Raw genomic sequence first — 15,594 nt, 5'->3', positions numbered from 1 at the left:
TGCCCTTCTTGTTGTGTTTTTAAATTTTAGTTAAAAACTGCTACAGCTTATGACTTTGTACGTTAAGATAATTGTATTGATCTTTTTGCAGATTCCTTGTATTTTTTAATAAAGTAATCTTAAAGCCCAGATAGGTTAAAGTGTTAGAAATTTTAAACAGCGTACATTGTTAGCTATAAGTTATTATTTTTTCTTTTTTCCTAATCAGAGTTCTTGACCCTTTGGTTATTAAGTTTAAAACTTCAACTGAGATTCAGTACTGTTTATTTAAAAAAAAAATCACTAAACTGTGCCTAAAGAAATAACTGCCATATTAATGTTTTGGTTTATATCCTCTCTAGTAACAGGAAAACATTTAATACTTGTAATGCTGATGTGTTCATTTGATACCAATTGAGTAGAATGTGATCAACCCAGTTTACAATCTATCATGAGTATCATTAAGTAAAATATATGTACTTTTCAATAGGAATCATTCTTCTCTTGCTGTAACACTTGACCTTAACTTTTAGAAAGTGTTCGTTTTTTTAACTGAAACTGGAAAGGTTGCTAAGTCAAGACTCTTGTATTTGTGAATTGTAATATGAAGCAGATTTTTTAAAGTGTAGAAAAAAACAAATTGTCCTTTTTTGTAAAGGTCTGTGATACCATGTTTTGGCTTTGTGTAAGTAATTTGACTATCCAAAGGGTTGTGGTGATCAGTTCTTGATATGCAACTGTCCACTTAATAAGGACGAGTGTTCCAGTGTCTCTTATGACTGTGGTCATAAATGATGTTGGAATTTACCATTTTGTGAAATAATTGGTATCCCTTTACTATTATAATTAATTTTTGTCATTCCAGGAAATCTTTGTGAAGCCAGCCAATTAATAAAGCACTTTAGCATCTGTTCAGGTAGTTTTGAAAACCAACTTTTCCCCTTCAGGATAAGAACTTCCAGGTTACCTAAAAATGCAATAAAATTTATAGTCTAAGCTTCTTGGCACATAATTTTTCATCAGGGCTTTTCTTTTATTGAATGAGCACAATACTGTTTTGATTCCTACCCCACCCCCCCAACTACCCAGCTCCTTACATAGTTTTTAATTGTATAGTTAGATGAAAGAAGTGGCTAAGACATTTGCTGCACACACTTGAACTGTTGGGTCAGTAGCTTTGTGTTGCTGCCCTGATGCCAGTGTAATTCAGGGGGAAAGGTATTTTTGTCTTACAGGGATATGTAGCTATGTAGTTTACTAATTGTGAAACACTGGAAATTGATGCAGACAACTTGGTGTAGTCTTTGAACAGCTCTCTGCAGTTTTTTTTCCCCTGTTACCATAAATTGTATTTAAGTGCTTGCTCTCTTCTGCTTTTAAGTTGTACCAATACAATCGGTAACCCTCAGCCCATCCTTCCCATTTGACACTTCTTAGCTTAGATTGATGGAGTTATTTTAGTTATCCATGTAATGTGACTTTCATTTTTAAGTCATGGTGTACTTTTGTTTGTTTGTCACTAGTTGGGCATGTGCCAATAATATTTTGTCCATTCCTTAACTGCCATCTCTGTTTTGTCTGATTTTTCCTTTTTGACTGAATAACGGCTTTTTGCATGGAAAAAAAATAGTTTTTACTTATTAGACATGTAAAGGGAAGAGAGAGTGAATGTATTGGACTTTGTAAGCCTAAAAGGAGTATTTGGATCCCTCTGATAAATAAGGGCTATGTACTATACAGAGTAATCATGTGGCGGAAGGTACTTGTAAGTCGCAGATTTGTAGGCAGGAGGCTCTGTTACTCCCTGTATCTAGGCTGAATGTAAAATCCCTTTTGTTGTATTAATGGGAGTAATAACTATTTTTATTTGCCAATGATATACTTGGTTTCTAATAAAATGTCCTAGGCTTTAGTGAGAACTGTCTACTTTTAATTGCCAATTACTCCCTTTTTCTCATTTGTGTGATGTGCTCTTGGCTAGCTTTTTATAGGTTAATGTTTTTTCCTGAAAAACCTCAACACTTTAAATGTGTTCATTTGGGTGTGATCCTAAAAAGCCTGAATCAAGAGCACATCTCTGACATGCAACCTGCACGAGCTCCTGCTGCATCTGGATGTCTAGAACTGTTGGAAGATTTTGATGTCTTAAACCCTGAAGTTTGATTTTGAAATAAGTTTTGAAGTATTGTTCATTGCATTAAGATTTGTGTGTTTTTGCTTTGTAAGCCCAGCACCAGGTTTTGGAAAATGCCTGTACTGTGAAAGCAAATCCGAACTCTTTCTGAGCCTCTTTCATTGTCGGAAATAGAATTCCTTTCCATCAGCTTCCAAAAAATTGTGTATCTGGAGTCAAAGAGATTTAACAGCAAGAGTCCAGATTTTTTTTTAATGTACTTGTTTTCTAAATGCTGATGTTTGTAAAGCACCTTCAGTTCTTTGAAAGGTGCTATATTCTCTCAGTGTAAATTAATAAAAAGATTATAGGAAGTTTGTCAAAAATTTTTATCTAATGCATAGTCTGTAGTATGTCCCGACAAGAAGTTAGCATTTTATATAACAGTTTAAATTAAAAAATGCTTATTCCTTCACTTGGTTGCTTGACTAGTAAACAGAAATGAAACTTTTTCTTGTTCTGCATTTGACTCAGATGAGTGTTCCAGTTCTTTTAAAGCAATATTCACTGTTATGTCCTGGATCCAGTGCCCAGAACCATGCTGCATGAGATCGTCTCAACTCTTTCAATTGTGTATTTAAATAGCATGCAGTCATGTTAACGAAATATACAGTAGTAAAACATCAAAAAGAAGCATTTGGAAAATCCCCTAGCATGAAGCCAAGCACGGGAGGTGCTTGGGGAAGGTTAGTTCCTTATTTCCCTCTTACTAATTTTCTATTTCCTTTTTGATCAGTTGATGAATATGTGCCTTTCTTACCCTCATGATAGTAAGCTTATGCTGGCTTGGATCATTCAGGTGTTTTCTTGATTCAGAAATGCATGAAATTTATTAACTTTTTGTGTGTGTGTCAACAAAAATACTTATTACGTAAGTATATTCCACTCAATTCCTGGGCACTCACTATTCTCAGCATTTTGCTTTTTTATACAAATGGGAATGGGATATAGAAGATTGCATGGAAGCATTATGGAATAGTGGAAAGAATATAGGGTTTAGGATCAATCTAGGTAAAACCCCCAGTTCTGGCAGGCAGCGATAGCAGCTAACCTGTATTGAGCACACTTGGCTAAATGCTGTACGTGCCCTATTTTATGTTGTCCTTACTATGGCTCTATGACTATTCTCTCTCTCTCTCTTTTTCTTTTTTCTTCAGATGAGGAAACAGGCCTAGAAAGGATAGGTAACTTGCCCAAGGTTACACAGGAGATCTGGAACTTGAACCCCTTTAGGGCATCCCAGAATAGTACATGTTAAGCAATATTGGTCTTGTAGCTGTGCGACACTGAGCAAGCTGGGTTCTCAAAATCTTAAAATTCTGTGTCTAAAGAAGGAGGATACCATGCAACGTTGATCTCAGGCAAAAAATAGCACACATAAAATGCCCAGTCCCTGGCCCAAAGCTGCCATTTATTGAGGACACACACACACATTGTTTGCCCAAATTCAGTGTAGTTGGGAAGTAAGAATAATCCAAGGCAATGTATAATTGCTGACATAGTGTAATTTATGTAAGTACAACAGATTTGGAGAAGGAAATGTTTGACGTAGGATGGAGTAATTTGGGAAGGCTTAAAAAAGGAAGAGTGAATTAAACATGGACTAGAGTGATGGGGTATGCATTTCTTATATAGTAAAAGCACAGAAGCAGAGATTATTAAATCTTGGACATGCATGATATGAAGATAGAACTTGAGAGTACTTGGGAAAGCCTAAGAAAAGAGTAGCTCTGTTTGACAATACCATGTATCAGAGAGGCCCTGGTCAATTGTGAAAGACCTTGAAAATGAGGCAGATGATTTTAATTTATATTTTAAGAAACATAATGAGTGATATTCAAGATTAGTACCCTTGTAAGTTGATTCCCCCCAAGACTCCTCCTTCCCCAGTCTTCTCTGACAAATTATTCTGGGGTTCTTTCCCTTTTCTGGGTTGATGATAATAAACGTGGGTATTGTTGGTTGGGATTGAGGCGATTGTGGTTCTGTGATTTTGGGATTATGTAAAATATTAATTTTGGGAGCCAACATGTTCAATTTTTTTCCTTGCCAAAGCCATTAAAAAAAATCCCATTACAGTTTATCATTATAATTTAATAGAAGGAAGGTCATTTTAAAAATTAAAGATGTAAAAAGAGCCTTATCAGGATAAAGGACAGCTGTCTACACTAAATAAATTTGGTTTTGTGAAAAACTGAAGTATTCTTATTTTTGCCATATGTGAAGATCAGTAAGAGATTGGTCTCCAGCCTTTTGGTGTGTACAACTCTAAGCTGTCACATTAGTGATGCATAAAAATGTGTTGTAATAAATGGAAGGAGCTTAAGAGAAAGTTTATGCCTCCTCCCAGCTCCAAATAGATGCCAGGGATCTACCGAACAAACTAAACAGGAATGCAGAAAGGCTGAAGGGGATTCCACCTTACAGGAGGAATTTTGTTAATATGTTAATAAGCTATGTCTTATTTTCAGGGCTGACCTTGTTGAAGTAGAAGAGAACCTTAATTGTGCTCATGTGCTGGTAGTTTTGCATGCCTAGGTCTGTCACCAACACTAAAAATGGAAGGAAATTTATTCTAAAATTGATTAGCTGGAGTGGAACTCACAGTCATCTGCAGTATCACAGGATGGCTAGCAAAACATTCCGGGGTCAATTCTATTTAGGCCTTAGAAACGGAACAAATTTCTTTTAGTTATGGCATCAATTCTGTTTGCAAGGTTGACTTTCCTTTCATGGTAATTTAAAAAATCACTTGCTTTCTTGGAAGCCTGCACCCAAGCTTGTGACTTATTCTGCAGAGGGTTGAGTATCTAAACCCTGCTTTATTTTGATAGATTCTTACAGTTTTTTTGCTGCATCCTCTGTGAAGGGTATCTGTGAGCTCTGACCATTCTAGCATGGTGTAGTCAGGGACCGGATATGAGGTGGTTCAAAATGAAGCTCATTTTGGATACTTGCCTCACTGTCTCACCTGCCTGAGGAGTTTGGGAAATTGTCGTGCTTGGCTGTTGGTACTGGCGTGCTGCAGCGTTGCGGGGCGCCAGCAGGTGTGTGGGATGCCGGACGCAGAGCCGGGAGAACCTGCCCGCAGGTGTCTGGCTCCGGAGGTGCAGTTTCTGCTTTCGTCCGCACGGTGGCACTTAGGTTTCCCCGGTCTTGCTAGCAGTCTCTAAGGCACCTCCGCCGCCACCTGCAGTCTCAACCAAACTCTAGGTGGCGGGATATGACGGCCGGAGCGTCCAATCGACCACCAGGCTGTTGGCCACCCTACAGCTCTAGCCAATGGGAGCAGAGGAGAGGCGCGGGGGAGGTGGGCCCCACGGCAAGCCTGGCAGAGGCGCGAGGCCCTCCTCCCGCCTCTCCGCCTACTCCAGCCTCCGCCGCCTCAGCTTCCCGAGCGAGCCCTGCGGCCGCCGGAGCAGCTCCCGCGGCGGAGCAGGAGCCGGATGGTCAGAGGAGCCCGGCAGCCCCAGCAGCCGCGGAGTCGCCTGGCCCCCAGGTGGGCAGGGGCTGGGTGGAGGTCGGGGTTGGAGATGGGGCGGGGGCGCGGGAGCGGGCCCAGGGGCAGCAGCTTGGGGCCGTGAAGCATTCGGGGCGCAGACACTGGAGGGGCGGGGGTTCAGGCTGCGGGGGATTCGGGGGAAGCCTGGGGGCGGCGGAGCGGGCTGGGCGGTGATCGCATCCTCCAGGCAGGGTGAGAGGGGCGTGTGAGCGAAGGGGCACCGAGGGGTGAGACTGGGGGCGCTGGGCCGGGAGTGGCAGGGCGCGCGCGCCCGCTGGAGGGGCCGTGGAATGCGGGGGGCGCGGGGCCTGGAGGGGCGGGGTTCGGAGGGGCAGTTCTCGGTCCGGAGGTAGTGGGCAGAGGGAAGAGGAAGCCGGAGGGGCTTGCGGGGGTGCTGAGGCAGACAATGAGTAGGTGGTGGTGGGTGGTTTTGGGGAGCTAGGCTCTGACGAATAGGAGCTGAGGATGGAGTGAGAGACCAGGAGGCAGAGCAGGGTTTGGGCTAAGCAGACATTAGAGGAATAGTGAGTACCAGGATTACTTGGTCTTGGTAGATAGGAGAAACAGCATAAGGCATTTGTAAGGTCAGGTATGGGCTTAGCGAGCCTGTTGTTCCAGAGGGTGGTGCATCGAGTTCTTGACTGGCACAGTAGGGCTCTCAGATGTGTTCTTGTATGTTACTTTTAGTTATCATATTATCTGTTTGGTCTGTAGACTGACTGGCACAGTGGAGAAACCACCTCGAAAACGGAAAAGCAGGTAAGGCAAAATGCCTTCCTAATTTTGCTTCGTGTTTTTCCATTTGCTTGGCTGCACCTATGCTATACTGCATAATTACACACTGTCAGTAGGTGAAGTTTTTTTATTTAGCTCCTTTCTTAATGAATATAGCTATCTGCAGGATCTCTTTTTTGAGGACTTCAAAATACTACCTGTATGCTTTTTTTTTCGTTATCTAAAATTATATTGGAAAAAGATGTGGGTAATTGAGAAGTCCTAGTTTTTTACTTAAACCTTAATTTAAACTTCTGCACCAGCTCTGTTTAAAAAACTGATGTTTATTGAACATCTACTATGTGCCAAGAATGATGTGCAAGTCCTTATTTGTATCATCTTCTGTAATTCTTGAAGCACCCCGAGGAAGAGGTAAATAAGACACAAGAGAAGCTGAGCATTTACCCTAGATCACACATCTAATAAGTGATAGAACCAGGATTTGAATCCAGGCAGTCTGACTCCAGAGCTTAAGCTCTTAACCATTATACTATAATACTTCTAATAAATAATCCATTGAAAATAGATTTTCTTACTGCTTTTTCTTTTTCTGTTGTACATAGAGTCAAATAAACAGTTAAACCATAGGAAAACAGAGACAAAGGGCTTAAGTAGTCTGCAGCAAGTAATGAGGAAGAGCATGCATCAATTCCACAGACATTTCTGAGCACTTTCCATGTGTCAGGAACTACATAGCAATTCCATGTAGTCATTAGAAGATTCCTTTTTCACAGATGTAGGCATTGACTAGAGAGAGTAAGTTTCAGTAGTGAGGCTGTGACCAGTAGTTACTGGTTACTGATGTTACAGAGTTACTGATGTTAATACATGGAAGCCCTTGGCAGTAGGTAGATGTGAAATGCTGTTGGTGGAAGTTGCCAGTGGCCGAAGTTCCTTTGTCACTGTTTAGGCCTGTACTATCCATTATGGTAGCCATATGTGGCTGTTGAACACTCGAAATGTGGCTCACACAACTGAAGAACTGAATTTTTAATACTATTAATTATAATTAATTTAAATTTACATACTGATACTTACTGGAAAATGTTTAAGTATGTCTGGAACAACTTGGGTATGTGAATCAACTTTTTCATCTGTAAATTTTATGGAATCTAAATACAGGTCAAATTTTTCCAGTGAAAATTTAATGTCCTAAGGGAGATGTACTCTAAGTATAAAAAGCACACCAGATTTCAGATTAGTACAAAAAATGAGTGTCAAATTTCTGATTACTAATTTTTATATTAATTACATTGTGAAATAGTATTTTAGGAACATTGGATTAAGTAAAAGTTTTACTCAAATTATTTTCACTCTTTTCCTTTTTCTAACATGACTATTAGAAGATTAAAAATTACATACATGGCTTGTATTATATTTCTTTTCAACAGCCCTTGTTTAACTCTCATTACCCCACTGCCAGACCCTTGGAGTAGCTTTCTGACTGGGTTCCCTACCTTGAATCTGTAATTCATTCACCACACTATGCAAGTTGATCTTATAATTCTCATGCTTAATCTCTTTCTGTGGTTCCCTGTTGTTTATTGAACATAATTCAGACTTTTTAGTCTAATCGTAAAAAGAGACTGCCTTTTTTCACTTCTACCTGTCTTTCCAGCCACAGTTCAGTACTGTGGCCATGGAGATTCTCAAAAATGGGTCTACTGAAATGTCTAGTATTAAATGACTTAACTTTCTGGTGACCCCTTCACAATGAATTAATTGCTGAATGTAACTCTGTGTTGTTTGCCATTACCAGAACTCATGTTCTCTTTTTGCTTTAGGTTCTTGCACGAGATTTTTCTGTCTCTCTGGAATACTTTCTCCTTGCTCCCTGGCAAGCTCCCCCTTTTAAGACTTCCCTCAGACATCACATCCTCCATGCGGACTTTCCACCCTCTCCATCTCACCTGCCTCTTTTCTACTTTGTTTGCTCCTTTAATAGCCTGTAGATACACCTAAGTGCAATGGTTGTGGCTGAATGTGAATCCTAGTTCTGTCAAATACAAATTATGCAATCACATGCAAGTTAATAAACCTCTCTGAACCCCAGTTTCCTCATCTGTACAGTGGGAATAATAATAGTTCAACTCGTATAGGGTCGTTAAGTGCTTAGTATAGTGCCTGGCACATAGAAAGTATACAGTAAATTTTAGGTTAAATAGCACTTATTAAATACCTTTTATTTCCCACCTCTTTTCAAAATGTATGTAGTCTAAATGATTAAAAATAAAGATTAAGGCAAAGAAATGAGAGAAGAAGAATAAAAAATCAGTGGCAAAGTTAGTATATAGACTAGAAAGTACTGTGCAGTTACTATAGGTGGTTTCCATATTTGGCTCTGAGTTTCCTAGGACAAAAGTAAAAGAGAAAATAAAACTCAACTTCCTGATTAATGGTGCTTGTAAAATCAAGCACATGTTCAAGAGAGGCACACCTTTTTTGACTTGGAGAGAAAAATTTCTCTCATTGGTTTTCATAACGGGGACACTGTGGTTTTGTAGGGGGAACCCCCCCATGATAAATATATTAATGTGTTTTTTTTAAGACTGCTTCATATAATGTGTCTCAATCCAGATTTAGGTAATTCCAGTGAACGTTCTCCCAAGACCCAAAGCAGTTGGATTTAGGTATACTGCTCACTGATGGTTTGGCTTGGTTCAGAGAGGAAAAGAGATGAATAAACTGCAGGGACTCTGCGTATCCCCAGCACCTAGAAGGATGCCTTTGCACGTAGAGAGCATTCGACTGAATTATTGAATGAATAAGTCCTTAAATAATTTGCTCTGTGAATACCATTTCTTGTAACCAAGTCTCGATAAGCATCAGGCAGCAATGAGTTTGAAGTTTATATTCTCAGTCAAGAGTCATGAGCGCATGTATTCTGTATGTCTGACTAAGGTCAGATCCTGATCAAGTCAGGATTTTGACCTGAAGGGCCAGCCAGCATTCATCTCAGAAGAGATCCTGTGGGCAACAGCAAGATATTCCTCAGAGAACAGCTCTGGGATTGCTCTAAAAATAGAAAAAATAAGGGCCAGATAAAACTCTGAAGATGGATTATAGAGAGAGGATGTAATGGTTGTAGCCAGAAATTATTTATAGCCGTTTTTATGACTTGTATACTGTGGCCATAAAATTCTCGATATCAAATGATACAGCTTCCTGGTGAACACTGCAAGATGAATTAATTGCTGAATGTAGCCTTAAGTATCCCTTTAAATTGGCCTTTTGTGTAGAGTTGTTGACTATTATACTGTATATCCGATTCCATTTTGGAAAACAGTTGCCAAAATACGATTTTTATTTTAGGATAGTTAAGTTATTCGTTTTGATAGATATCAGTTAGTGGCTGAGTTATCTTCTGAGAACATTCCTAGGGAACCAAACTATAAGACAGTTTAAGAAGAACTAAGATAATTTGAGATAAGTGACTCATACCCTATCGTAATCATTTCTTTGTGTCTTTTCCCCCCCACTGAAACGTTCATTTCCTTGTCATAGTTCATCTTTGTACCCCTGTAATGAGGGGGTGCTCAATAAAACCGTAGTGAACTAATAAATGAATTGGTGGTGAGAGGGAGTTAGTATGGGATAGGACTTCGGTGGTCCAAAATGATATGTAGTATTTAGTGCCCCTGATAAACTGTACTAGACTGAAAGGAGTTTTAAGATTAGGGAACTTGATCTCTATGTGGTTTTAGAAAGTTCTGAAAACTTCAGTATGCTTGTTAATAAAGTTTGTGTTACGAGTTGGAGAGTCCTTTCAGACCCTGTTAGGAAGAAGACCCATTTGTTGGTTAAAGCTTTACTGTATGATTTGTGTGTGTGATGTATTTAAAGTAAAGAGATCCAGACATTTTGGTGGTGTATGTAATTTGTCTGAATTACATTTGAATTAATGCTTTCTAGTTCTGGATACTAAGGATATAGACATGAATGAGGTGTGGCCCCTGCTGGGGAGTAGCTCGTGTATTAGTGGGGAAGATACACACACAGAGATGAGACGGCGTAATTGACTTTGTGTGTATACATAATGTTTATGGTAATTCTTCATACTGGCAGTGAGGGCAGTTTCCGCAGACATTTTATCTAGGCCCTGAAGGTTTAGAAGGTGAATTTTGGCAGTAGCATGCCTTTTGAAATGACAGAAAGTAGAGCCTGCATGTGAACTGACTAATGATGAAGTCTTAGGTGAGCTGGATTCAGGACCTGAACCAAGACAGTGTTAGGTGTGGAGAGAAAGACGTTTTTAAATGCTTGGGCATGTCAGTTTAGAAGCTAGGCAATAGTTCCCAACAAGAGGTGATTTCGCCTCCCAGGGGCAGTTGGCAATGTCTGGAGACAGTTTTGATTATTACAATTGGGGGCAGCTAGTGGGTGGAGTCCAGGAATGCTAAACACCTACAGCGTACAGGACAGCCTCCCAGCCTGAGAATTCTCCAGCTCAAATTGTCAGTGATGCTGAGGTTGAAGATTCCTGAGCTACAGTTTGAATCCTAGCTCTTCCTAACACTTACTTGGGCTCCTGGACAAAGTAGTTAACCTCTAAACCTGTTTTCTGTTTTGCCAAATGCAGGTAATGTTAGTACCCACCTTGTAGAATTATCACTCTCCTCTATTGGTATATAAGCTGCATGAGGACTGAGGTTTTTGTCTGTTTTCCTTACTATTCTATTCCTAGCACTTAGAACAGCGCCTCACGTGTAATAGGTGCTCAGTAGCTCTTTGTTGGATGATTCAATGAATGACTTCTTGAGAGGATTTATTGAAATAATGAATGTAAAATACAGTTATCTGACATACATTAAGAGCTCAGTAAATGATAGCTGTGGCTATCCTTAGTTTAAAGATTTTAATTTTGCTTTTCCTTCCAGTGTTTTTAAAAAATCAAGTTTTATTGAGGTGTTATTTACATATGATAAAATCCACCAATTTTAAGGAGGAGTTTTGACAAAGGTATACAGTTGTGTAACCACCCACTGCAAGTCTGATACAGAACATCACTGTCCTGCACTCCCCCTGCAAAGACACCCTCATGTTTCCTTGCAGTTGTGGCTGTGGCAACCACTCATCTTTTTTTTTTTTTCTATCACTATAGTTTTGTCTTCTAGAATTTCATATAAGTAAATCATTCAGGATATAGTCTTTTGTGTCTAGCTTCTTCCACTTGGCATATTGCTTTTGAGACCAGTCCTCCATATTATTGTTTGTAATGTAGTTAATTTCTTCTAATTGCTTAGTGCCATTGTATGGTTTTACCACAATTTATTTATCGATTCACCAAGTGATGGAAATTTGTCTTGTTTCTAGTTTTTTGGCTAGTATGAGTACAACTGTTAGTTAAGTCTTTGTGCAAACGTATATTTTCATTTCTCTTGAGTAAATGGCTGAGAGTGGACTTGCTGGGTCTTAGGGTTAAGTGTATGTTTAGCTTTTTAAGAAATTACACCAATTTTCCACAGTGGCTGTACTGTTTTGCATTCCCAGTAGCACAATGGGATTACATTTGCTCCACATCCTTACCAATACTTGGTATTCTTTTTCTTTTTAGCAGTTATATTGATGTATGTAATTGGCATACAGCAAGCTGCACATGTTTAAAGAGTACAATTTGATAAATTTTGATACTTACGTATCCCCTTGAAACCATCACCATTGTTTGCCATTCTGGAGGTGTGTAATGTTATTATGTTTTTATTTGCCATTCCTATTATTTCTTTTGTGATTTCCTGTTCAAATCTTTTACCCATTTTTAAAAATCAGTTTTTTTGTCTTCTTATATGGTTATAAGAGTTCTTTATATATTCTGAAAACAAATCTTTATCAGGTATATATTTTGCAGGTATTTTCCCCCAGTCTATGGCTTGCTTTTTCCTTTTCTTCACAGTATCTTGAGGAGCTTTTAGCTTGAATAGTAGGTTGGAAGAGAACATGTCTACTTGAGACAGCAGATACAGGAGCAAGTTTGGAAGGGTAAGATTATGAGTTTATTTTGGCTATATGGAGTATAAAGTGTTTCAATGTAGCATCTTTAACCAGGCAGATAAAAATGTGGGTCTGCAGCTGAGAAGAGAGATTAGGGCTTGAGATACAGATTTAGAAGTCATCAGCAGACACTTAGTGATCTAAGTCGTCAAAAAGAGTGAGATGACTCAGAGACCATGTTGAGTGGAATGTGCAGAAAGCAGTAGAACATTAGAGTGGCATGGTGTGGAAACAGACCAAACAGCTTCCTGTCTTTTGGATGTTCTGTCGTGTGGATTATCTGTCCACTGCTGTCTTTCTGTAGGTAGTCATCAAACATGTAGTGTTTATCTCTGGGAGACAGATCTCTACACAAAGAGTACACTCTTTGGTGAGAAACTGAAATTCTACAGGTAGTTAAGGAGAAAACTAGGGGAATGTCTTCTAATCTACACTGAAACACAGGACTATCCTCCACTTACAGAGCTTCTTTGGAATAGTGTCTGTCTCAGCAGCATCCCTACAGAAAGGCAGTGGTTTCAGTAAAGCTGTTTCTTGTAGCATGTGTCAGTGAAAACCTAGGGCAAAATGCCAGAATTCAATTCTGTAAAAGCAGACTCTGTGGGGACCAATGAGAGCATGGTCAAATCATTCAGCATTTTCATGACAATATTTTATTCAAGATTTAAACCTAGACTAGCTCGAGTGGTGGTTTTCAGGGGTGTTCAAAAAGAGCCTGCAGGTTCCTTGGCAGTAATTCAAGGGCTCCCAGCGGGGTGGGAAGCCAGGAGTAGTCAGAAGAAGGTGAAGCAGGCTAGCTAGCCTCTCAGGTGCTGTATCTACTTTTATGTATGTATATATGTATATTTTTAATATGGAAAATTTCAAATATAGATTAACTTAAAATACTGCTGTGAACCTGAATTGTTCATCACACAGCTTGAATAATTAACAACTCAATCCCATTTCATCTGTATACCCCCCTACTCTATTCTATGCATATTATTCACCTGTAAATATTTTAGTATATATTGTTGAAAGATAGGGACTCTTCTAAAGCACATAAGCACAATTCCATTAACAATAACTTAAAAATTTTTATTTCCTTATCGTTAAATATCTCATCAATGTTCAGATATTCACAGTTGACTAATCACTTAAAAAATGTTTGCTTAAGTCAGGATCCAGATAAAGTTGAGACTCAGAATTTGTTGATTAGATCTTAAGTGGTTTTTTTTAATGTATAGTTCCCCTACTCTGTCTGTTTTTCTGCATGATGTTTATTTGTTAAAGAAAACATGCTTGCTATTAAAAGTTTCCCACAATCTGAATTTTTAATTTTCTAAAAGGTAGAGGTATAATTTATGATATAATTTATAATGAAGACATATGCCTATTTTAGTGTACAGTTTTGTGAATTTTGACAATGCACACAGTTGGGTAACCACCACTGTACTCATAATATAGAGCATTTTCACCACTCCCCAAAATTTCCTTCTGTCCCTGCTGACGAATTGGCAAACACTGACCAGCTTTTCCATAGTCTGAATTTTGCTGGCTCTGTCCCCATGGTATCATTTGGCATGTTTCTCTATTCCCTATGTGTCTTCTAAGTTGGTAGTTAGAACTACTTCTAGAGACTTGATGAGATTCAGGTTTTGTTGTTGTTGTTTTTGAAAGAGTAGGAGTGGTGTGTACTTTTATCAAGGCCTCTTTTTTTTTCCCTTAAATGTTAGGAAGTCACAGTAATTAGTATCTGTAATTTCATTTGGCTGGTTTTCAGTGCACTGTGCCTCTGACTGGTAAGCGCCTTGATTTAAGAGGGCGTGTTGATGTTTGGTGGCTCTAATCCTTATGGCTAATTTGAGGCATAAGAACACTTGCCAGATGTGGGGATTTTTGTCTCGAGGTTTCCGTTTTCCCAGGTACAGCACACACCCATTTCCCTGCAAAGACTTGTCATTCATCTAGGGCACTACTAGAAGGTGGAGTTATAAGCCCCCTCTTTTTGTAAGAACCAAAGAACTCCTTCCCCTTTCCAGTTAAATTACTCCCTTTTTTCTTGTTTCTACCTTTCTGCCCTCAAAGGCACTGTTTTTCCACCCTTCCCTCAGCGTAATCTCCTCAAGGAGTTCACATTTTCAGAAACCAAACACAAACCTCCCTTGAGGCAAGGACTGTCTTCTTGGGGGCTGGGCGAATCCAGTGAGAATAGAACATCCACTGATGTCTTAATAACTTAACTAGCTACTTTTTTTTTCTTTCTCCCCTCAATAATTCTTTTAGTCCCTATGGTGATTTTAAAGAAGTGTCCACAAATTCTTTGATTCTCCTTTCTTTAAAAGATGGAGCTTAATTCTCCCCTTGAGTGTGGGCTGGACTTAGTGACTCACTTCCAGTGAATAGAATGCAGATGTGATGGGATGTTACTTCCCAGATCAGGTTAAAAGGAGACTTCGGCTTCTGTCTCGGGTATACTCTCTCCCTCTGGGATCATTACCTCTGGATCGCTGGCTGCCATGATGTGAGGCAGCCCTGAATAGAGGGGAGCCAGTTGCCATGTTGTGAGGACACTTGGGCGGCCTGTGGGAAGGGCCACATGTTAAGGAAGCAAGGCCTGCCAGCAGCCACATGAGTGAACTTGGAAGGGGATCCTACATTAGTTGAGCCTTGAGATGACTACAACCCTTGCCAGCAGCTTGACTTATTATCTTGGCTTCACAAAGGCTGAGTTATGTTGAGCCTATGATTTTTTTTTTTATTTTCTGGAGAGTCGCCTTTCTTCCAGCACTGGCTCCATTGTACCCAAAGGGCTCAATCCCTGGCTAAGGTTTTTCTCCTTCTGGATAGGTCTCTGGTGGCCTCTGTGTGTGTGTGTGTGTGTGTGTGTGTGTGTGTGAATGTATGTGTGTTTTGGAAGCAGCTGTCTTTTGATTAAAGGGATTAAAGGACATTTTGCTTTCAAGCAGTGATTCCCGCCTGTGCTAATAACTGAATGTCTGGCCATTTGCACATTGTCTTCAGAGTCTTTGCTCATTCTCTGGTCTTCTGTCCCACAGACTGAGAGGTAGTCCCCTACTCATGTTCACTCTTATTAAGGGAAGAGCCAAAAGGTATTTGCCCAGTGAAGGATCAGTTTTCCTCTGTCTGGTACCTGTCACCAGGTCTTGAACAGTTTTTCAACCTCTTATTGGTTGTC

The 15,594-nt window shown here is 39.7% G+C and overlaps 1 protein-coding gene across 1 annotated transcript in view; it reads left to right on the top strand.

The window, feature by feature from the left end:
* The first annotated feature begins 5,523 nt into the window (after positions 1 to 5,523).
* SCAI (suppressor of cancer cell invasion) overlaps positions 5,524 to 15,594 on the top strand; it is a 105,134-nt gene continuing 95,063 nt past the window's right edge. The window contains exons 1-2 of the mRNA XM_006205518.4: positions 5,524 to 5,651; positions 6,369 to 6,413. Coding sequence (XP_006205580.1) covers positions 5,599 to 5,651; positions 6,369 to 6,413 — 98 coding nt within the window. The 5' untranslated portion in view covers positions 5,524 to 5,598. The remainder of the gene's footprint in view (positions 5,652 to 6,368; positions 6,414 to 15,594) is intronic.

The sequence above is a fragment of the Vicugna pacos genome, chromosome 4 (assembly GCF_048564905.1).
Source record: "Vicugna pacos chromosome 4, VicPac4, whole genome shotgun sequence".
Lineage (NCBI taxonomy): Eukaryota > Metazoa > Chordata > Mammalia > Artiodactyla > Camelidae > Vicugna > Vicugna pacos.
This window is presented reverse-complemented; position numbering and strand designations above follow the sequence as displayed.